This window comes from Urocitellus parryii, chromosome 7 (assembly GCF_045843805.1).
Source record: "Urocitellus parryii isolate mUroPar1 chromosome 7, mUroPar1.hap1, whole genome shotgun sequence".
In the NCBI taxonomy this organism is placed as follows: domain Eukaryota; kingdom Metazoa; phylum Chordata; class Mammalia; order Rodentia; family Sciuridae; genus Urocitellus; species Urocitellus parryii.
Genome location: NC_135537.1, coordinates 76090516 through 76115031, shown reverse-complemented (window position 1 = coordinate 76115031; position 24516 = coordinate 76090516). Strand labels below are relative to the sequence as shown.

Below are 24516 nucleotides of genomic sequence, written 5' to 3'. Positions count from 1 at the left end.
CCCTGGGTTCAATCTCCACAACCACAATGAATGAAGGAATAAATGAACAAACACATACATCAATAAATACAATACTTGTCAGTCAATTCTAACATCTGTTCTATCAGGGTTGACATTTACTGATGGCTCCTCTGCATTCAGGTGTGATTTGTTTTGTTTCTTGTAGGATTGACGTGTTAACTGCAACCTAGGCATTTTGTTTCGTATGCTATGAGGTTCTGGATTTTGTTGAAACCCATACTTAAGCTGCTTCCTCTGGTACTGTATTTCTCCCCAAGGGGTGTATCACCCCTAAAGCAAAGGGCGATGTTAAACACTATGCCCCTGGATGCGCCCTCTCTGTTCCCCTAAACCGAATCAAATTAAAAAAGCAAAGAGAACAAGTGTGGGCTAGAATTTCCAGATTCGTATTATCTTACAGGACAGTGGCTTTCTCTTGTGCACAAGGCACTTAGGCCTAGGTAGTGTTATCTGTAGGAAGTACCTCCCTGCATGCACACCAGGACAGTTGCTCCTGGGGACTCTGGTGAGACAAACAAACTTCATAAGCTAATGTGATGAGGTCACTGCTTCTATGGCCTAATATACAAATCCCTCTCTAAGTGGGGACTAGTGCAGAACTGAGGTGCTGGGGGAAGGATATGTCACTCATCCAGCCAGTTGCCACTAGACAAAACACCACTGGACAAAGCACCGCGAGGGATGGGGGTGCTGTCAGTCTGTCACCATGGAACTCTTCTTGAAGCAGTCTCTGATCCCTTGTAAGCTTTCCCCCAGTAAACCACCTGTCTTCATGCCACATCTGGGCACTTTCTCTGGCCTTTCAGCAACCTACCCCACTGCCCCGGCACAACTGGGCTGTGAATGAAATAAGGGGGCACCACCTTGTAGCGCCACATGGGAACGGACACACAGGCTCCCCTCCCAGCCTGGTGTTGATAGCTGAGGTGGGGTTCATTGTGCCTGGTAGGTGCACATGGGAGCTCTGGCTCCCCACAAAGCTTTCACGTATGTCCCCCTGGGTGTGGGGGGCAGGAATGCCTTTTTGCTTCTTCCCTGGGGGCCTCCCCTGGCTCCACTGTGAGGTGGGTGGCCTCATTACCACTGAGTGGTGCTGAAAGTCTGGAGCTTCCCCCAGGCCTTTTCTGATACCATCCCCAGGAAGGGGGCAGGTGCTTCATGGATGAAAGTCCCGGCTCCCTACTGGGCATTCTCTGATTCCATCCTTGCAGAGGTTGAGGCACACTGTTGCTGTCTGGTGAGGGGGACATCCAAGATACCTGCTGGTGGGTGGATGCGACCACCATTCTTCCTCTGATGCTTGACTGCAGCAGAGTGGTTATTAAAGTGTTCGTTGATCTCATCAGTAACACATCCTTGTAATCCTGGTGACTTGGGAGGCTGAGGTAGGAGGATCACAAGTTCAAGGCCTGCAAGATCCTGTCTCAACATAAAATAAGTAAGGGCTGGGATAAAGCTCAGTGTTAGAGGATCCTGTGTTCAATCCTGGGGTGCGGAGAGAGGGAGGGAAGGTTGGAGAGAGAGGGGGAAAGAGAGAGAGAGAGAGAGAGAGAGAGAGAGAGAGAGAGAGAGAGAGAGAGAGAGAGAGAGAGAGAGAGAGAGAGAGAAGAGAAGAAGAAGAAGAAGAAGAAGAAGAAGAAGGAGGAGGAGGAGGAGGAGGAGGAGGAGGAGGGAGGAGGAGGAGGAGGAAGAGGAGGAGGAGGGAGGAGGGGTGGGCAGGGGAGGAGAGAAGAGAGAGAACTTTGTCTTGAAGCATTTCTTCCCTGTATCCATTGGCATTTTGGGGTTGCCCGCTTCTCTGATGTTCGGTCTGAGATTGATGAGGAAAGAGAAAACGCAGGGAACTCACTATCCCATTGTCCCTCAGGTCCCAATATATCTCATTAACCTGCTTTCTTCTATCTTTCAGGGCCTTATGTTTATTTTACATGATGTCCAAAGTTTTCAGTCGTGTTTGATAGGAGGGAGAGGGAAAAGTGAGTTTATTTTATCTTCCAGAATAAAAGGCTATTTAAAAAAAAATTCTGACAAAAACGTAATTGTCATAGAGAAGAGATGTCTATTTTGCAACATCAATGGCAGTGCGGTGTTTTCCTGTAGTGCATCTTATGCGGGAAGACAGATTACAGTTAGGAGGTTTTTTGGGTGAGTTCTAAATCAGGACATAGATTGGCAGCTAAAGTTCAAAGGCACCAGACTAATGCAGCCTGACCCCACCAACTCTTGAACAGAGGCTGTGTCGCCAGCTTCACATCATCCTCTGTACACATGAAGAGACAATCACAACATGGAGAATGGAAGTGTGAACTGGGGCCACACTCTCTGTTACGGTTTGGATGTGAGGTATCCACCTAAAACTCCTGTGTTAATGCAGGAATGTTCAGAGGTGAAATGATTGGATGATGAGAGCTGTGACCTAATTGGCCCATCCTAGTTTCAATGAACTGGGTGGTAACTGCAGGCTGGGAGGGTATGACTTAAGGAGGTGGTTCTTGGGGATTATGCTCTGGAAGGTTCATCTTCCCTGTAGCCCCTTCCCTCTCTCTGTTTCCTGCCCACCATGTCCTGAGCAGCTTCCCTCCAACACACCCGTCTAGCACGATGTGCTGTCTCACCTGTGCCTACCTGACCATGGACTAAATCTCTGCAACCATGAGCCAAAATAGACTTTTTCTCCTCCAAGAAAACCCAGATATTTGGGCCACAGCAACACAAAGCTGATTAACACACATTCCATGGTCTTGGGAAGGTCATTTAGCTTCTGTCTCCTCATTTATAAAACAAATACAATGATCCAAGTACCTGCTTCATGGGGTTGCTCTATAAGTAAAATAGTTAAGCTGGGAGTAGTGGCATATACCTGCAGTCTCAGTGACTCAGGAGGCTGAGGCAGGAGGATCACAAGTTCAAGGTCATCATGGACAACTCAGGAGACTTGTCTCAAAACAAAAAATAACAAGGGCTGGGGACATATTTCAATGATTGACCACCCTGGGTTCAATCACTAGTACCACATACATGAAAAAAAATCAATGTTTTAGTTAAAACTTAGAAGTCATTCAAGGAAGTCTCTAGTATGTGCAAAACATTTAGTAAATGTCTCATTAATGCTTACCAAGCTTCCTGAAATATCTGATCTTTTATTAAATATGTTAATAGAATCACATGGTGGTCAAGCCTCATAGCACTTTAGGATGTCTTTGCCTATGATGATGTTGCTTCTGTTTCACTTATGATGATTTCATGGTTCAGTGCTCAGAATGCTGACCATCTGCCCTCACTGACAAGTCCTTACATTATGGTGGTCAGGAGGCGCCTATGCACTAACAATAGTGCTTGGAGACTAGCTGAGGGCGTTTTGTGTGAGACAGCTATACCAGAGGGCATTTCACGGGAGGGTGACTGAAAGAGTTCATGGCCGGGTATGAGCTGGCTGTGGCAGGTGGTCATGCAGAAGGTTACCACTTGTTATTCACAGCAGAATGGATTGCTTTGCTGTGAATGATGAAAAAATGTGAGATAGGAAGGACCAGATTATCACAAATATTAAAAATTTCGGTTAAGAATGGGATTTTGCTTTTATAACAATTGGAAAAATTGGGTAAATTGGTCTAAAGCAGAACTCAGTATTTTTGCATGTCATTATGCCCTTTGACATTCTGATAAAGTTCACAGACTCCTTCTTAGAATAATGTTTTAAATGCATAAAATAAAATACATAGAAATATAAAAGAAGTGAATTATAGTGAAATATAGTTTTAAATATTAAATATTTAAATATTAAAAGATAAACATGGTAAAGTAATATATTAACTATTTTCATTAAGTATTAAATTCAGTTAACTGTTTTTTTTCTCTGAAATAGCTTTTTATTAAACAGCAAAGCAGAACTGTTACACAATTTTAAATATCTGTAAATTAGGTCACAAAAGGGCTGCAAAATGTTTGCAGTTTAATTATATATTCATATAGCTAAAGTCACATATCAAATCTTAGTACACTAATACATAAGATTATTTCATGATTAAAAGTAGTCCAAATCTAATAATCATAAGCTATATTAGTGGGACTTCTCTTTTCCTATTATCTGAATATTATTTCCAATACTGATTCCCTTACCAAATAAACTAAAAACTAAATTTAAAAAAATTTTAAAAGAATGACTAAGCCTCTGCAAACTAAATGGTAGAATTTACAGAAAATTCTGGGAGAATAAGTGAGCTAAAATACTAAGATTAAAATTACCATTATTGTACATGTATACTCTACCATGTGTTCATGATTCTGTTGCTAATAAACTCTCAAAGAATTTTGCAAGAGTCGATCTATTGGGTAAATGTCCTTGAGACCAAATGGTAACTGGTCTCCCTATGTAGCTTACATAAAGTTATTCAAACTTAATGCACTTTCATATCTATCTTTTGTCCGCCAAAAGTCTATTCTGCCAGAGAGAACACAAATCTGGAGTGAAAGCATTTGGAGTAGTATTTACCAATTTCCTGCCCCATTTCTATTTTTTCTCAAGATCTATCATGAATGTACATCCATGACCAGAACTCTTATCTATTCAAGTGGGTTATTTTGTGCAAAAGGAAGTTTTAAACAAATCTTCCCAGTATGAGACCATTTTTATAGTTTCAATCCATCTTCAATTGCTTAAAGAGAAACCATCAATCCTATCTTATTATTAAATACCACACAGGACAAGCCCTAGCTAAGACAGTATCTTATTTTGGTTAAGTTTCAACAATTAGAATCATGTTACTCTCATCAGTGATTAACTATTAAAATTACTTTTACAAATGTGAAATCTTTTTTTTTTTTTCCTTAGGGGAAGGGAAATGGGAAGGAAGAGGCAAATGGAGAAGAGGCACAAGATGGTGGACAGGGTGCATTAAAGCTGTGCATTCAGTACATGATTTTGGTCACTTTTTCACAACATGGTGGTTATTTTCGTGTATATTTTACTAAGCCTATATGATAAAAGACAGTGCTAAACCTATATATCAAAGCAAATTTGATAAAACATTCATCTTCAAGTCTCATAAATATATGCAGTTCTAATTATAAAGTCTCTACAATACATTTGCACATTTTTATAGACTAACATAATACACAAACTCTCTTGTTACACAGTTAATTTTGCCTAGATCTGCCATTATCTTCATAAATATTCAATGAAGCCACAAACAAAGGTACTGTAACTTTTGAAATCTATCCAAGTTTTAAAGGGGGAAAAAAAACTGGTCAGCAGCAATTCCTTAGAACAGAAGGGAAACCAATCCCTTACTTTCTTTTGCTTTTTGTGTCAGTTGTTTGAAAAACACTAGAAGCAGACATGAGGTTTTCTATATATTGTCCAAGAACTTGGTTTTCTGATTTTAGCTTCAGATTTTCTTCTTTAACTGCATCTACTCTTTTTTTTTTATTGGTTGTTCACAACATTACAAAGCTCTTGACATATCATATTTCATACATTAGATTGAAGTGGGTTATGAACTCCCAATTTTACCCCAAAAAACTGCATCTACTCTTGAAGAGAGATCTTCAAGTGTGTGTTGAAGTTCCAACACTTAGTTGTGTTTTTTCTTCAAGTTCCACCTGATTTTCAGCATCAACTGCATCCATGTCAGCACTCATCATCTTGGGTAAAAAACTTTTAGATTTTCAATGTAAAATTCTTGATGAATGATCTTCCGTTTGAGGCGCTGGGAGGGGGTGGGATCAGGCTCAGTTAACTGTTATAATTTCCTTCCTTCCATCCATTCTTCCTTTTTTCCTTCCTTTCTTCTGCATAAGGAATTGAACTTTACCACTGAACTATATCTCCAGTTCTTCTTATTTTTTATTTTGAGACAGGATCTCATGCCTAGGCTAGCCTTGACTTGTGATCCTCCTGTCTCAGCCTCCTAAGTAGCTGGGATTACAGGTATGCCTCACCATGTCCAGCTAACTATACTTTCAATATACTGAGATATATAAACAGTATCAGAGATACAACAATTAAATGTGTCATGAAAATACCAGTGATTGCTGCTGGTGGCAAAACTGTAAGTGCTGATAATACTTCTGTGATTTCTTGCTGACATTTGTTACTGAATGAAATGCTCAATCTGTTACAGGTTGGTGAAGATGGAGTTTTCTCTCTTTCCTCCCCCCATCTACATTTATGGACTGCACATCCAATCATGGAGTTCTTGCTGTTCTGTGTACCTCAGGTTAAAGACTCTGGTCCCTAGGCAATTTGCTTTGACATTTTATGGTTCATTAAGCCAGAGACACAGCAAAGATCTGCAGAGATCAATATCTGCCATATTGTCATCTCAGAGCTATCCCATTACCTTGCAAGTAGGAGAGCCAAGAAACATAAAAAGAGAAGACAATGCCATCTCTGATTTGGTTGTAAGCAGGCTATGAATCATAATTAAGTAGCAAATTCCACAGGTGATCTTTTTTGATAATTTTGTTAGGCACTCACTTCTTTAGCTTTTTAAGCAGGTCAAATTTAAAGGATAAAAGGATAAAGCTACATGACTCAGAAAGCAGCACTAAAGCATGCAATCTATTTATACAAGAACTAAAATAAACTCATCAATAATATCTGTTAACTCTATGCTTGTCACTTGGAGAGGGGGGGAATAAAAGTATATTCTGAAACACAGATGGAGCAAATACATTATTGAATAATTCACAGTAAGTTGACATCCCTAGCTGTTGCCTGGACACAGGATTCTAAATTGATGTTGACCATCCCCTGGTGACACAAAAATCTTAAATAAAAACAGAATCCAGCAAATTCAGCCAAATTGACGTTACATTTTCTCCTAAAAGTTCAGTGATTTGTTGAAGACATTAATTCGCTGACTTCATCTCCCTCATCTAGGAAGCTAAATTCCTAGTTGAAGCAGCAAGATCTAAGTATATTAAATAAAACAGTCTAATACAGCTGGTCATAGTGACACACTCCTATAATTCCAGCAACTCAGGAGGCTGAGGCAGGAAGATCACAAGCTCAAGGCTAGGCTGGGCAACTTAGTGGGATCCTATCTCAAAATAAACACAAAAAAGGGGTATAACTCAGTAGTAGAGGATCCCAAGGTTCAATTCCTGGTTCAAAAAAAAATTGTTTAATACAGTGGTATATGCATATATGTATGTGTTATTTATATAGCTTACAGGTTTTATCATGAATGTGGGTATTGTTGAGGGGCTTTTCTGTAGGGAATATTTCATATGTATGTTCAGAAATAAGTATAAGTTTTCACTGTAGCATATAGGTTTCTAAATATTTAGTTGGATTCCCACTGTTAGCCAGTGTTGACTGAATATTTAATACTGTTTTAGATACTTCACAGAAAACTGACTTATTTGATTCTCTCAATAACATTAAATTATCATCCTATTTTACAAAGAAGAATTTAGAAAGCAAATGGGTTCAGTAACCTGCTGTACACAGCTGGTAAGAAGTAGAACTGGGCTTAAAAACCAGATTCCAGAGTTTGTGTATCCATATAACGGTATAACCATTGTGTTTACACTCTCTCTCTCTCTCAGTCTTACTATCTTGCACTCCTTGGCTAAGTGATACCCCATCTTAGCCGCTTGAGCTGGAATTACAGATAATGGCCAATTATAGGTAATTACCCAACTTCACAGAGCTCTCTTGTCTTCTAGGAAGAATTTGAAACTAGACACAGAGGACTAGTTTCTATGGGTTTCTATAATATATTAACTTGTGAAGCTGTAAATAGTACTTAGATACCAGTGGGTAAGGACACTGATAAATATTTAAATATTTCTCCTAGAAAATTAAGTTCCAAAGGGAATTAAGATGGGAGCTATAAATGATAGAAACAGAAATACAAAAAGTGGTTAAAGTGGTTCATGTGTAAACTACAAGTTTACACTTAGTATTGTTTTATTCTCAGCTAAAACATTTATTACCCACAGAGTCACAACCAGAAAGTCAGAGATTAAGGAAGAACATGAGTTAGCTAAAAGTCTAGGTAAATATAAAGGACTTGTTTGATCTGAGAATCCTGCTAAAATATTTGTGTTCTGTCAAACGGAGCATTTTATTTAGCAGCAATGATCAGCATTTGAGAACTTCAACTTCTTGTTTTCTTGTTTATTGTTTTATAATCTTGTGGAACAGGGTTCAGTTAATAATACCCAGTTTGTGGGACAGTATTGTCGTCTATTTGTGCAGTTTGCTTTGATGCTGTTTAGTAGATTTCTCCCTTTATGCCTGGCATACTCCCTCAGCCTCTCCTGTGGGCACAGGCTCCCATGTGCTTAGTGCTGGTGAACTTGCATGTCCACCTGAAACAGAAACACCCTTGTCTGATGTACAGGTTTTGACTTGCATGTAAAATATGGCACTCAAGTTCGTCTCTCTGTACTGCTATAATAAAATATCACAGACGGATAATTGATAAAGAACTGGAATTTATTTCTTACAGTTCTGGAGGCCAGGGAGTCTAATAGGAAGACCTGACATTGCTGTCTGGGAGGCTGCTCTGATCTTCCAAGAAAGCACCCATTACTCCATCTTTTTTTTTTTTTTTTTTTTATTGGTTGTTCAAAACCTTACAAAGCTCTTGACATATCATATTTCAAACATTAGTTTCAAGTGAGTTATGAACTCCCATTTTTACCCCACATACAGATTGCAGAATCACATCGGTTACACATTCACATTTTTACATAATGCCATACTAGTGACTGTTATATTCTGCTACCTTTCCTATCCTCTACTATCCCCCTCCCCCCATCTTCTCTTTCTATCCCATCTACTGTAATTCATTTCTCTCCTTATTTTTCTTCCAATTCCCCTCACAACCTCTTTTATGTAGTTTTTTATAACAATGAGGGTCTCTTTCCATTTCCATGCAATTCCCCTTTTCTCTCTCTTTCCCTCCCATCTCGTGCCTCTGTTTAATGTCAATCTTTTCTTCCTGCTCTTCCTCCCTTCTCTATTCTTAGTTGCTCTCATTATATCAAAGAAGACTTTTGGTATTTGTTTTTTAGGGATTGGCTAGCTTCACTAAGCATAATCTGCTCTAGTGCCATCCATTTCCCTGCAAATTCCATGATTTTGTCATTTTTTAGTGCTGCATAATACTCCATAGTGTATAAATGCCACATTTTTTAATCCATTCATCCATTGAAGGGCATCTGGGTTGGTTCCACAGTCTAGCTATTGTGAATTGTGCTGCTATGAACATCGATGTGGCAGTATCCCTGTAGTACGCTCTTTTAAGGTCTTCAGGGAATAGACCAAGAAGGGCAATAACTGGGTCAAATGGTGGTTCCATTCCTAGCTTTCCCAGGAATCTCCATACTGCTTTCCAAATTGGCCGAACCAATTTGCAGTCCCACCAGCGATGTACAAGAGTACCCTTTTCCCCACATCCTCTTCAGCACATGTTATTGTTTGACTTCATAATGGCTGCCAATCTTACTGGAGTGAGATGGTATCTTAGGGTAGTTTTGATTTGCATTTCTCTGACTGCTAGAGATGGTGAGCATTTTTTCATGTATTTGTTGATTGATTGTATATCCTCCTCTGAGAAATGTCTGTTCAGGTCCTTGGCCCATTTGTTGATTGGGTTATTTGTTGTCTTATTGTCTAATTTTTTGAGTTCTTTGTAAACCCTGGATATTAAGGCTCTATCTGAAGTGTGAGGGGTAAAAATTTGTTCCCATGATGTAGGCTCCCGATTTACTTCTCTTATTGTTTCTCTTGCTGTGAAAAAACTTTTTAGTTTAAGTAAGTCCCATTTGTTGATTCTTGCTATTAACTCTTGTGCTATGGGTGTCCTGTTAAGGAATTTGGAGCCTGATCCCACGATATGTAGATCGTAGCCAACTTTTTCTTCTATCATACGCAGAGTCTCTGATTTGATATCAAGGTCCTTGATCCATTTTGAGCTAATTTTTGTGCATGGTGAGAGGAGGGGATTCAGTTTCATTTTGTTGCATATGGATTTCCAGTTTTCCCAACACCATTTGTTGAAGATGCTATCCTTCCTCCATTGCATGCTTTTAGCCCCTTTATCAAATATAAGATAGTTGTAACTTTGTGGATTAGTCTCTGTATCCTCTATTCTGTACCATTGGTCCACCCACCTGTTTTTGTACCAGTACCATGCTGTTTCTGTTACTATTGCTCTGTAGTATAGTTTGAAATCTGGTATTGCTATACCACCTGATTCACACTTCCTGCTTAGAATTGCTTTTGCTATTCTGGGTCTTTTATTTTTCCATATGAATTTCATGATTGCTTTATCTATTTCTACAAGCAATGCCATTGGAATTTTGATTGGCATTGCATTAAACCTATAGAGGACTTTTGGTAATATCGCCATTTTGATGATGCTAGTTCTGCCTATCCATGAACAGGGTATATCTTTCCATTTTCTAAAATCTTCTTCTACTTCTCTTTTTAGGGTTTTGTAGTTTTCATTGTATAAATCTTTCACCTCTTTTGTTAGGTTGATTCCCAAGTATTTTATTTTTTTTGAGGATATTGTGAATGGAGTGGTTTTCCTTATTTCCATTTCAGAGGTTTTGTTGCTGATATACAGAAATGCCTTTGATTTGTGCGTGTTGATTTTATATCCTGCCACTTTGCTGAATTCATTTATTAGTTCTAGTAGTTTTTTTGTAGACCCTTTTGGGTCTTCTAGGTATAGAATCATGTCATCTGCAAATAGTGATAGTTTAAGTTCTTCCTTTCCAATTTTTATGCCTTTAATTTCTTTCGTTTGTCTAATTGCTCTGGCCAGTGTTTCGAGAACTATATTGAATAGAAGTGGTGATAGAGGGAATCCCTGTCTTGTTCCTGATTTTAGGGGGAATGCCTTCAATTTTTCTCCGTTCAGAATGATGCGAGCCTGGGGCTTATCGTAGATAGCTTTTACAATATCAAGGTAAGGTCCTGTTATCCCTAGTTTTTCTAATGTTTTGAACATAAGGGGATGCTGTACTTTGTCGAATGCTTTTTCTGCGTCTATCGAGATGATCATGTGGTTCTTATCTTTAAGTCTATTGATATGGTGAATAACATTTATTGATTTCCGTATATTGAACCATCCCTGCATCCCATGAATGAATCCTTACTCCATCTTTTTAGACCTCTTTTTCTTTCTGCGTTTTTTCATACTTCATTTATAGAAGCCTAATCCCATTTACACAACAGCTCCACCCTCATGGCTTAATCACCTCCAAAAGGCCCCACCTCTTAACACTACCACATTTGGCAATTGTGTCAACATAGGAATTTTAGAATGGACCTAAACATTCAAACCAGGACAGTATTGTAGATCTCTATTACAAGTTTTTCACCTAACACTATAGCTTCACACAACTTAACTATTGTTAAGATCTATTAATGTTGTCAAGTGAACATCTAGATTATTGTTTTAGACTGTAGTATTCCATACAACTATGTGTATAATGTTAGTACCCATCTGGATAATTAGGATGCTTCATATCCTTGTTCTCCCAAACAATACTGCAATGAATAACCTTATACATGTTCACTTATCAGCTAATTTCTCCTGGTTCCATACTCACGGGTGAGATGTCTGGGTTCCACTGAGTACTGCCAAATTGCCTTTCAGAATTAACTGAATTTACACTTCCATTACTGGTACATGTGAATTTAATTTCTTCTCATTGTCATCAACACTTGGTTTCAGTTTATGTTAGTCAGCTTTCCATTGCTGTGACAAAATATCTGAGAAAATTGACTGAAAAGGAGGAAAGGTTTATTTTGGATCATGGTTTCAGCTCATGGTCAGTTTACTCTGTTGTAGTTGGGCATGTGGTGAGGAGCATCCTGCGTGGCTGGGAGCATGTGGAAGAGCAAAATGTCACCCGATGGCATCCAGAAAGTGAAGAGAGAGGAAGGAAATGGGGTCCCAATACCCGTTTCAAGTGCACATCCCCAGTGACCAAAGTTCCTTCCACCAGCCAATTCCTGCTTAAAGGTTCCAACACGTTCCAATAGCACCACAGGTGGAAACCAAGCCTGTAAGACATGGGCCTCTGGGGGACACTTCTGAATCATTACTAAATTTCTAATTTTTACCAATTTTCCAGGCAAAATTACAAGATTGTTTTAATTTTTCTTTGTATGATTAGCAGCAAAGTGGAGAGTATCCACATTTCTCTTCTATGAATCCACTTTTATCTTTTGTTGATATTTCTATTGTTCTAAAATATTTTTCTCTTTTATTTGCAGAAAGGCCTTTAACTATATATTTATTTATTTTTCACATTTTAAAATAAGCTGCTTATTAATATTGGTGGTCTTTTTAAGTATAATTTCTGTGAACACATTTTACTGGTTTCCATTAACACACACTTTTGAAATGTAGCTTTTGTTGTTGTTTTTTGTCTTTGTGGTGCTGGAGATTGAACCCAGGGGCTTGTGCATGCTAGGCAAGCACTCTACCAACTGAGATATATCCCCAGCTCTAAATATAGCTTTTGAACTAATTTAATTCCTAATAGTCCCAAATTAACTACTGACATAGCATCTATGTCTGATAGTCATGATTTTCCAAGAGATAGTGTTTTTTTAGGAATAATATAATTTTTGAAAATTTTATTTAGTGAACCACAAATGAATAAACATTTTCAATTTCTCTATCACAAATCTCATTACATGTGTACTATATATATATAATAAAAATGAACTGTGTAACTTGAATTCATTTTTAAAATATAGTAAATGTGTACATAAGATCATCTGTAGGAAATATATTAGACTTTTTACATAACAGGTATACTGAGATAAAATTTGCATATTACACAAAAAATATATCTATGGTCCCATATGGGAAAAGTGCCAGCTAGAAAATATTGTAATGAGCTGGCTATTCAACAACACCAGGTAAAGGTACTCTGTAAGATTTGAGCATAAATGAGTTCCTTGAAGCTTCTTTAACTTGGAACATAAGAAGACACAAAAAAATACTGACGTGCAGATTTTTAAAATAGCTTAATGGTTAAACCTACTAACTGTTTGCTTTCTACTCTCCCCCTTTGAAAGAAGTGCTCTCTGTCTCCAGCACCATAAAATAGTCATTTATATTTTCTTCTAGTTTATTTATAATTTTGATGTTTGTATTTACTCCCTAATTTCTTTTTAAAAAGCCATTTACAAAATATTTATTGAGGTTATAATGAGTGATAGGGTCATTTAGACATTTCAGGTTTAAATCTTCTTGGTTATGCACATAAATACAACTGAATTAGGTATAGATTCTTGATCACAACTTTTTTAGTATTCTTTCGACTGAGATACATTTTCTTCTTGGATTTATCATTGATGAGAAAGAAGGGTGCACAATCAACCTTGATTATTGCATCTGTTTTATCTGCCTGGATTCAGAATTTTTTTTCTTGCATCTTTGAAGTCACAATAAAAGAGAAAGACAAGCAAGTCTCTTACATTGATTTTGCTCTGTGCATAGTGAGGACTTTGGATCTTGTAAACACAGGTATTTTGACTTTGGTAATTGCTTCTCAAATCACTCTTAAATGTGTGACAGATGGGGTGAGGCAAAGACCCAGCTTTTTGGAGGAAATTATTTGAGGAGGACAAAAACAACATGTAGTAAACAGTATTCATGTTTACTAGTGATAAAATGGGCATAAAAACATATAAAATATGTCTGTTTACCAACGATAAGCATAAGCAAATAAACATCTGCGATGAGTAAAAATTTTATGACTGTCAATTTATGACTGAAAATTTTATGAATGTCAATGATTTTATGACTGTCAATTTATCTTTAATAAAGATTTTTTCAGCCATAGGTACATTTCTCATCAGGGTCTTTGTCTTCCATTTCTGCGTTGAATCTTACCTATTCTACTTTTTATTTAGGAGCTCTCTGAGTATCTTTATGCTAGTTTAGCAATCAGAGCAAATTTCCTCTGCTAAGTTGTTGGCAATTTTGCTTAATTCCTTTTTCATAAACTAACTTAAAAAACATGAATTGAGTTCCTACTGTATGCTTTCAGTAAAGTAAAGTACTTGGCTCTCAAGGAATACACAGTTTGATCAGAAAGCCAGATATGTAAACATGTCACTTTATATTAGGTGGGATCATCCAGACATCAAAGAAGAATGGTGTGGGAGACGGATAATTTCCTGCCAGGACAGAAACATCTTTGACCTTACAAACTTATGTGTTGTACTACCTGATTCATTCAGTCACTTGTTTAATCATTTACATAGCACATGGTTTTCAGGAAAAGTCACTGGAAGTTTATACCACTAGGAACAATGGGAATTTTTCTCATTCCATACCATAGGCCCAAAGACAACAGAGTCAAGTGGCCATGGACTGAAACATCTCAAACTCGGAGCCTAAATAATCCTTTACTCCTTATAACTTGTTTATCTCGGGTATTTTATTACAGTAACAGAGAATTGACTAACACAACCTTAATTATATCTGAAGGCAGGCTTCCAATGATCCAAAAGTTTCCTACAAGCTTCCATCTCTTCAAGGTACCATAGCACCTAGTAATATCATCATCATGGGAACTAAGTTTCCAAACACACAGACTCTTGGGGAACAAACCACATCCAAAGTGCAGCCCTACTTTCAACCAAATTGGTGTTTTTCTCTTTGGTTTAGGAAAAGTAGAGAATTAACATAATGATTTAGGTAGATAAAATTCATATATATATATATATATATATATATATATATATATATATATTGAGGACTTTGAATCTGTAAACACAGATATGTATATATATATGCATACATATATATATATATATATATATAATATTTTAATCTAGAACTTGTAGAATTATCTTGTGAATGCAATTTCAGAACAAGAGGAAATTAGAAGAGAAAAAGTGGGAGGAATCTGAAAGACAATGTTCTATTAATTTTCTCAACAATATTCAAGTGTCTACACTTCCTGAGGCTCCTAAAATTCCTAGAGCATAAAAGTGACAGAGAAACTCTGTCACTGCCTCCCTTCAGACCCCAGACCTTGTCCCTCTGGAACCCCTTGGACTGACCTCCCTGGGCTGCACCCACAGCCTGGATGTCTACGAATCAGAAAGCAGGACCTCCACCAACACAGAATCTGCTAGTGCCTTGACCTTGAACCTCCCAGCCTCCAGAACTGTTAGAAATCACCATTTGTTGTTTATATACCGCCTGGTCTGTGGTCTGTGGTATTCTTTGATAGCAGCTCAAATGGGCTAGGACGATGGCTAAAAGTGGAATGGATTCATCTGAGATGACTGTGAGCTATCTAACAGTCTGACATAGAAAAGGACTGGAAAGCCAGTGTCACTTGGCTCAAAGTGTCCCTTTCTAGGTAGATACTGCAGTGTGGCATTAGGGCTGAGCAAATTAACATTTCTCACCTGGAATTCAAAGTCTGGTCCTAAGACGATTGGTGGTAGAGGGAGGAGAAACACTTGACATTAGTTGTCAAAACTGAGCTCCGCATTTTATTTATTTTTGGGGGGGGAGGGGGTGGGGAGTGCTGCTAGGGATTGAATCCTGGGCTTTGTTCATTCCAGGCAAGTGCTGTCTGTCACAGAGCCACATCCCCAGCTTGAGCCCAACCATTTTAAAATCAATGTCTGTTTCCTTTACAATGATGATTGTGACGTTTAATTTGAAGTTTTCAAATATGAAATTCTATTTGATGAAGTAAGTCACCTTTCCAATGCAGACTCAATTTAGGAAGTCTAATCAACAAAAGGAGAAATTTATTATAATTCATTTGGACTGTTATGCCTCCCTATGAATAAAAGTCACACTAATTTTTTATTTTGATGACCCCAAAACGTTTTTTCCAAAATCATCCTTTTTACTTTAAAAACTGAACTTATGAAATTTGTATAACATGACTTTCTTTTTAATGTAAGGAGAGTACAGTGTTTAATAAAATTAAAGATTAGTTTCAGATTACAGGGTCATAGTTTTCAGCTTTTTTTTTTTTTTTTGGTTCCTAATCCCCTCCCTTCTCCCCCCAAACACTCTCTTCCTTTCCCTGTTTCTCTTTGTGCTCAGGATGAATCCAGGGCCTCACATTTGCTAGGCAACTGCTCTACCACTAACCTTCCTTCTCAGCCCTTTGAAAGACTTTTTAATTTTGAGACAGGGTCTTGCTAAATTTCCCAGGATGGCCTTGAATTTGTGATCCCCCTGCCTCAGTCTCCTGAGTCACTGGGATTACAGGCATGAGCCAGTACATCCAGTGGGAGGTTTTTATTTATTTTTTATTTTTTCCCCTATGATTTGTTAGTGCTATTTCTATCTTAGTAGTGACCAAACAAAAATTAAAATAGTGCATTGTGGAGACTACATGTGGATGAACACATCAAGCAGTGGGAACAAAAGAGAAGAGAGGGTGACAGAAGAGGAAAACTGAAAAACATTTCAGAGATCATCTCCCGCTGGGCACAATTTTAGAAAATAGAAATAATCCTGAAAATGTAGGCTTAAGAAATTGGATTGTCACCATCAGCAATGAAAAGATGGGGAAGAAAAAAATATATTCAACAAGAAAGAGCAGCAGTTTGGTTTGGTGTTTTGCATTGTAAGTGACATAGAGCATTCAAATAGAATTAAAATAGTGACACAGAGCAGTCAAATAAAATTAAAATGCTGCATTGTGATGGGCTGGGGTTGTGACTCAGTGGTAGAGCACTTGCCTAGCATGTGTGAGGCACCAGGTTCAATTCTCAGCACCACATATACATAAATTAAATAAAGGTCCATTGATAACTTAAAAAAAAAGATACTGCATTGCAGAGACTGCACACGAATAGAGACCTCAAGCTACAGGAACAAGAGAGAACAGAGAAATCTCTCTTGACAAAAAATTGATATGCCTAAAAATCCAGGATTATGCAAGTAAATGGGTATCAAACCAATCTTGCACACAATTTTCCAAAACAGGTACCAACATTTCATAGATGGGGAGAAAAAAATAAAATGACTTTTTATTTTACTTTGGTTTTGAAAAACAGGTCAGTGCAATATTTCAGAGAAGTTAGTCGAGGTTGGACACTGACTTATATCACAAATTAAAAGTATTGATAGTTTGACTCTACCTATGAAAAGAGTGTACCTGTTTTCCAGCCACTTAATTTATACATTCAAGAAAATATTTGATAATACCAAGAATTAAAATGTTTGGTGAAACTGCACACAAAAAAACTTTAATGGCTTAATTCTTTTTAGTATATTCCTTCTTAATGAGTGCTAAAGGAAAATGGTCATGACCACAAAGTTTATAAGAATGGTAAGTGATACTTTTGTCCAGGGAGGATGGAATATAAATTAACTGATAAACTAATTGATTAATCCAGGAGAAATCATGGACTCTGCTGGTAGTTGAGGATACAGAGTTGCTAAGACAAGATCGGGTCCTTTCCATCAGGGAGTGCCCATCTCCCAGGGGATTGGATGGCATAAACTTGTACTAGCAATGTCAATTGTTTCAGGGTGGAAATAAGAACATGTTCCAAATGCATTATTATTATTACTATTGTGTGGTTATTAGGGAATGAACCCAGACCCTGTACTGTAAGCATTCTACCTTTGAACTACATTCCAAGACTGTTAAGGTCTGTAAACAAATCTGGATGGCGCCTGGCAAAATGCCAGAGGGAGTGGTTTGTGAAGTAATGCCAATGAGCCATTAAGTGTGGAGATTCCTTATTGGTTGACTGCTGTATCTAGTTTATGTTAATTAGATAAGCTGTGTGGAATGTATATATACTCCTCCTGTCTTACAATAAACGGCTCCCATTCCTGCTGTATCAATCTACACAAGTTGTTTGTCACCCCCTGGTTATTTTGCTGCAGTACTGTAAGCATTCTACCATTGAACTACATTCCAAGACCTTTTTATTTTATTTTGAAATAGGGTCTCAGCAAATGTCTCAGGCTGGCTTCAAAGTTTAGATCCTCCTACCTCAGCCTCCCATGTAACCTGAGATTACTGGCATACGTCACTGTGCCTGGCTTCCAGATATTTTTATCGTCACACAAATTTTCTTTTTGTTATGTTTCCAAAGCTATTTGTTTCTTTATAAAGGCAGCCCTCTGTATGGATGCATTAGCATCCACAGATTCAAAGAGACTGGGATCAAAAATCTTCTGAAAAGAAGTTAAATCTCTTGAATGGGTATAGACTTTTGTTTCCTTGTCATTATTTCACAAACAATACAGTGTGACAACTGCTTACAGAGCATTGATATTGCATTAGGTATTATAGGTAATCTAGAGAAAATATAAAGTACATGCGAGGATCTTGGTGCAATGGTACATAGTCCATTAGTCCCAGCTACTTGGAATAGGCAGGAGGATCACAAGGTCAAGGCCCTCCTCCACAATTTAGTGAGATCCTATCTGAAAAAAGGAAAAAAAAAAAGACTGGTGATGTAGGTCAAAAGTAGAGCATAGCATGTTCCTAGGTTCAATTACCAGTAATGAAAAGAAACAAAAGTATCTGCAAGGATTTGTATAGGTTAATGAAAATACTATGCTATTTTATATAAACCAGTGCTTGATGTGTTCATCCACATGTAGTCTCTGGAACATCAGTGGATTTTGATATCTGGGCGGAGTCTTGGAAAAGAGAAAAGAGGGATGATTATACTCCCAATTCCGCCATCAAGTTCATCACAAAGGTCCACATTTCACATACTTCCCTCCTAACCCTTCCTTAAGTGCAACTGGATCATCCCCATCTTTTCTCATGAACTTTAATGTCTCCCTGTTACCTACCATCTTTAATTCATAGGTCTTGTTTTTTATTTTATTTTTTTATTTTTGGCACCAGGGATTAAGCCCAGGGCACTGTACCACATCCCCAATCCTTTTGATATTTTATTTTGAGGCAGAGTCTTGCTAAGTTGCCTAGGAACTTGTTAAATTGCTGATGCTGGCCTTAAACTCATGATTACCCTGCCTCAGCCTCCAGAGTTGTTGGGATTACAGGCATGAGCCACCATGCCCAGCTTAATCTATATATCTCAACAGAGAATACAACCCTGTAGCCATCTGCACTCATTCATTTGTATGCTACCTACAGTGGACCACTGACCAGCTTTCCCAAATGTCCTTATTCAGTTTCCCTCTTTCCTCATTGTCAGTTGTACAAATTCTTGAATACATCCTGAATACATCCTCTCCACAAAAGTATGAATTTACTCACCTCTTATCTCCAAGTACCCTTCTCCCCAGGTGCCCAGAGGATGTTTCTCAAAGTAATTCCTCTTTGGAATAAAGAGATTCATGTCCTCTGCATTTTTTTTGTGAGGAGGGCACCAGGGATTGAACTCAGGGGCACTAGACCACTGAGCCACATCCCCAGCCCTGTTCTCTGAATTTTTAAGGGGACATGTATACAGTTCTTATCTTCTCTCATGAATTATAATATTCAAGAGCATTTCTAGTCCTTCATATATTCGTGCACACAGAAACACAAACATGCCATGGCCTCTTCTCTCCAGAAGCAAACTCATGGGAAAGAGACAAGGTACAAAGCAGAGGGATGGAGAGCTTGGTAGGTCAGAATTCTCTTCAAGGAGAACTCTAACAATGAGTAAGACTTATCTGGGTTGGAGGTAAGACAGTGGAATTTCCACAAGCCCAGAACCTCTGTGTGGACATTCAGTTCACCAACAAGTCTTCAGCCATGCAAAGACAGCTAACAAATATTCTATGAATGAATGAGATGGCAAGCAGCAGAGCTTGCAGAGAGAACTGCAAAAGCCTCTTGTTTACGTTGAAGCCTGAAGTGAGAGGGCAGGAGCACTGACATAACAGGAGTGATGGGTGGAGCTTTTGTTAAGGAGGAGTTACCTGACAGGTTAACCCCCTGGACATAGTCTCTGAGGGTGCACCAGGGAGGGGTGGATGGAGGATGGTGATGAGGGCAGAACTGGGAATTAAGTCACTTGGGTCACAGATGATTCTGGTATTCTGTGAAGGCTACAGGTGAGCAAGACAAGTCTGATGGCAGGAAGAAATATAATTACATTATCATAGGAGGTCAGACCTAAAACTGGGTAAAGGTTTGTAAAGAAGACAAGGAACTTGAGAAAACCAGCACATTGGTTAGATGTAGACAAGGGGAGAGAACAAAGTAAGTAAAAATGGTGATTTCTTTAAGTTCTAAACATAGAAAGAAGAATACAAAATGGGACAGATGATGAACTCATCTGTTGGGGTACATAGGGGAGAAGCACAGACATTGGTGATTGAGGTTAGAGTCAGGTATATTTGGGACCTATATTAATTAGTTTTCTATTACTGTAACAAAATACCTGAGATAATTAACTTATAAAGAGGAAAGGCTGGGGCTCGGGATGTGGCTCAAGCGGTAGCGCGCTCACCTGGCATGCGTGCGGCCCGGGTTCGATCCTCAGCACCACATACCAACAAAGATGTTGTGTCCGCCGAGAACTAAAAAAAAAAAAATAAATATTAAAAAAAAATTCTAAAAAAAAAAAAAAAAGAGGAAAGGCTTCTTTTGGCTCATAATTTTGGAGGTCCCAGTTGTCAGTGGACCAAGCCTGTTTGCCTACCATGCAGCATGCCAATCACTGAAACATTGAGTTTTGCAGAAGAGAAAGAATTTACTCTTCAGAGGGCTAAGTGTGTGGAGAAGGGAAAGTTAAGTCTCCAACTACCTTCCAGAAAATGGAGTTCAGAGGTATATATGGAACAAGGAAGCAGGGTGTCTGAGGTGTGGAGAAAGGTGATTGAAAGTAATCGGTGGTCTGCATGTGTGTAATCAATCTTCATAGCTCTTCACTGGATTCATATCCAGAAAATGGCAGCATCTGTGTGATCCGAGGGTGGACTTATTAGCCCTCTGATGCCAAAAGGTCACCCACTGGACATGCGTTCAAGCTGAAGAGTCAGTGGTTTCAACAAAAACATCCTTCAAGTCCCTGAAAAGTTACTGAGGCAACAATTTCTCCATAGTCAACATGTCAGAGGTGTTATCTATGGCAAAGCTCGTGGAAGACTAATAACATATTGTTTAACTCTGTCATCACCAAAATCACTGATTTTTTTTTTTTTTGGTTTGCTTTAGTATATGGAACATCTTTCTAAAATAAACTATGAGAAAGCCATTCTAATTCAATGGAAGAGATGCCGAAAGATTCAAGATTGACATCCATTATTAGCAACCTAAAATAGAGGGAAAGATCAGCGAACTCTGCTCATAGAATTCTGCCCCCATGGGAGACGGAAGGGTCAAGCCAAAAGCCATCCATGGGAAAGATGAAGAAAGGTGGGCTCTCAGGACAGGGGTTTCTGGCTAGAAGCTGTTCCTTCCTCACTGGGTCAATTTTTCCTCCCAGCCCCTTCTAGGCTAAGATGGGGGAGATGGTGCTTGCTGTAGTTGAGAAAGAAAGTGGAGGGCTGAACCCAGGGGTAGTGCTGAGAAGCTTCCCGAGTCACACTTGGCTGAGGCTTCTCCAGGGAAGATGGACAGAGGAGCTGGAGGTCCAGGTGGCAGGACACGCCTGGATAGCAAAGAGAGAGAGTCTGCAATGCCCACTCAAGGGACAGCAGTCCAAACCCTACCTTGCATAAGCAGATGGAGTCTGACAAAGACTTGCCCTAACCTGTCTCCCATGTGGGACTGACCTAGCCCTATTAAGCCCTTGGTGGGCAGCCTGGGAGAGCGGGGGTCAGGGTAGCCCAGTGTTGGACAGGACACCATGGGAGACAGACCCCATGTGGTTTCTGGCTCATCTCCATCTCTCAAAGCTTTCGGACATGCACACAGCTGGAGGAGGTCTCCCTGGCGGAGAGCTTTGGAAAGCTCCCTCTAGTGAGGCTGGGCAGGGGTGGCAGGGTGGGGGTGGGGACGGCCTTGAGAAAGTAGCTGAGGAATGGAGGGATCGGGATTTCCAGAGACTTCAGAGATGATGCCTGGATTGATAGGAACCGTGATTCAATGCTCCGACTTGGGGCTAATTTGCTGAATAAGGTAGTTCCATCCTGACCTCTCTGAGCAGGGTTGGTCATGGAAGACAGAAAACAGGCCTTCCCAAGACCCATGGGGCTGAAAAGTGGCCAAGAAAAGCCAGATTTGGGCTCCCAGAATGCAATGAGAAAAATAGAGAGAGGGCCGTAAAGGATTCTAGGTGCAGGCTGAGCTGAAGGTGCCTTCTATCCATGACTCTGATCCTGACATTGGCTTGGAGGCAGAGACAGCCCTTCCCTGATCTTTCAAAGCCCCAGAGATAAAGGGACCAGCTGGAGGATGGGCTTTGGGGCATCCAAGGGCACAAGTGTGTGACGGCCACCCCTATGAAACTCAGCAGGGACCACAGAGTTCCAGCCTTAGTTTGTTCTCAGGGTTGGGGGGGGGGCTTCAGTCTTGGACACAAGGGCGGGGTTGTGGGTCTGTCTTCTTGGCCTGGGAATATTTGGGATTCCCCAGCTGGGCCATCCAGACCACCCTTCTGGAATTGCCAGTTCTCTCCTCTCTCCTCAGTGGACAGGAGAGTGGGTGGGAGGGCAGCTTCACCGAGCGGGAGCCACCACCCCCTTTCCACGGGACCCCCAGCCCCTCTCCTGGGAAGGACCCCGGGGGGCGCACAGGAGTGTCTAGATCTCCATGTCCATGGGGTGAATGTTGCCCGTTTTGTGCTCTCTGACCCACAGCTCTCTGTCTTTGGCCGGGTCCACTTTCGAAGCAGTTGGTCCACAGGCTCGACTGTGCTTTGGTTGAACATGTCTGTCTCATGCCGCAGCTGTGTGTACTGACACAGATGTTGCCGGATCATCTCCACCCTCTCCACCTCCAGCCGCTCCAGCTCCAAAGTGGTGGTCACCATCTCTTCAAACCACTTGGACTGGGCCTGGTTGTAGAGGTCCACATAGCACATGGGGTCGTCACCAGCCTGTGTGGACTTTCTCTGTGCCTTCTTGATGTCCTCCTCTGTCTTGTTGCTCAGCTTAATCTCCAGCTGCTGGGTCTTCATCTCCAGGTCTCTCTGCCGCTCTGTGAGGGCTTTCCGGGCCTTCTCCACTGACACATATCGGTTGGCAAGCTGCTTGCGGAGGTCAGCGATATGGTGGTCACACGTTTTCATGTCTTTCTTGAAGTTCTCACAAAAGTTCATTAGGGGCTTCTCTACCTCGCTGTGAAGCTTGGCAGAGAACTTGAGATGAACCTCTGCTTCATCTGCCAGACTCTTCTTCACCTGGGCCCAGGCTTCTCCCAAGGAGCCTTCCTCCTGTGCAGCCAAGGAGTTCTGAGAGAGCTTAGCCAAGTTCTTTGCATGTTCTTCTTCAATCTTTATCCTCTCTCAGACGAAATCAGACATTTCTTTCTGCATTTGTTTGCCCTTCAGTTGCTTTTGGAGCAGCAGTTTGAACCCAGCCACCATGCCATTGCCTTGGGGATCCTTCTTCTCAGCCCAGAAGTAGTCACAGTAGCTCCACTCGGTTGGCTTTAGCAGTTGCTGTTCAGGTATGGTGTCTGGGTGAGGGAATGTCACGCAATTTATCATCTTCTCTGTGGTGTCAACTTTATTTTCAAGATTATATATTTTGTCTTCATTGCCTGAGGTTCTGTATTCCTCTTGTCTTGGTCATGTCTGTGGGTGATACTTTCCATTGAACTTTTAAGTTGGTTTAGTGATTCCTTCACTTCAAGGATTTCTTCTTGATTTCTTTTCAGGACCTCTGATATATCTTTACAGAAGTGATCTTTCATCTCTTGAAACGAATCTCTCATTTTACTGCTTAACTCCTGCAGTTGCTCTCTTATATCATTCTTTAAGTCGTGGAGCAGTTTTACTAAATACATCCAGAACTCCTTCTCTGACATTTCTTCGACTATTTTGTCAATGGATTTTCTTACGGGATCAGCTTGGTTTGTTTGGAGCACTTTACTGTCTTGTTTTTTCATTTTGTTTGTGTGTCTTCCCATGGAGCCGTGTGGATCTGAGACAGGACAGTTTCTACTCTGTAGATTTGAACTTCTGTAGGCTCTGTCATACAGCAGGACCCAGATGGCTCCCGGACCAACGACAATGGATGAACTCAAAATTACTGATTTTAAAAATCAACTAAAAGCAAGTAACTAAAAGCAAGTGAAGCTAGAGGGTTATTCAGGGTTTTCCAATCCACGATGTAATGGCCCCACTGCCTTTGGCTTTTGGTAAGGGTGCTGTTTGGTAAAGGTGGAAGTGGATAGTGAACACAGCCACACACATCATGGGCCAGGAGCAGAGAGGCAGGGGGACAGTCTAGAGTCCCACAATCCATGGAAGGCACACTCCCAATAACATAAGGTCCTTGAACCAAACCCCATTCAAAAGTCCACAGCACCTCTCAGTAGCGCCACCCCGGGACCAAGGCTACAGCACACAGGCCTTTGGAGGATGGACTTCCAACATCCAAACAATATCAGGACTTAGCACATGGACAAAAGTTGAAACCCTGAGAG

The 24516-nt window shown here is 40.0% G+C and overlaps 1 protein-coding gene and 1 pseudogene across 1 annotated transcript; both read right to left on the bottom strand.

Annotated features, from left to right (window-relative positions):
• Positions 1–5307: 5307 nt before the first annotated feature.
• Positions 5308–5664, bottom strand: LOC144256252 (short coiled-coil protein B-like). The gene is made up of 2 exons (XM_077801345.1): positions 5643–5664; positions 5308–5450 (listed from the first exon to the last, which is right to left on the bottom strand). Exons 1-2 carry the CDS (start codon positions 5662–5664, stop codon positions 5308–5310), a joined length of 165 nt encoding a protein of 54 aa, XP_077657471.1.
• A 17003-nt stretch (positions 5665–22667) lies between these two features.
• LOC144255999 (growth arrest-specific protein 7 pseudogene) lies at positions 22668–23575 on the bottom strand (annotated as a pseudogene).
• Positions 23576–24516: the final 941 nt, after the last annotated feature.

Bases quoted from the DNA above. Each gene is read 5' to 3' on its own strand.
- LOC144256252 (XM_077801345.1), bottom strand. From the start codon at position 5,664: ATGATGAGTGCTGACATGGATG. The intron at 5,451-5,642 runs CAGTTGATGCTG...TGTGAACAACCA, and splicing joins GATGAGTGCTGACATGGATG to ATAAAAAAAAAAGAGTAGAT.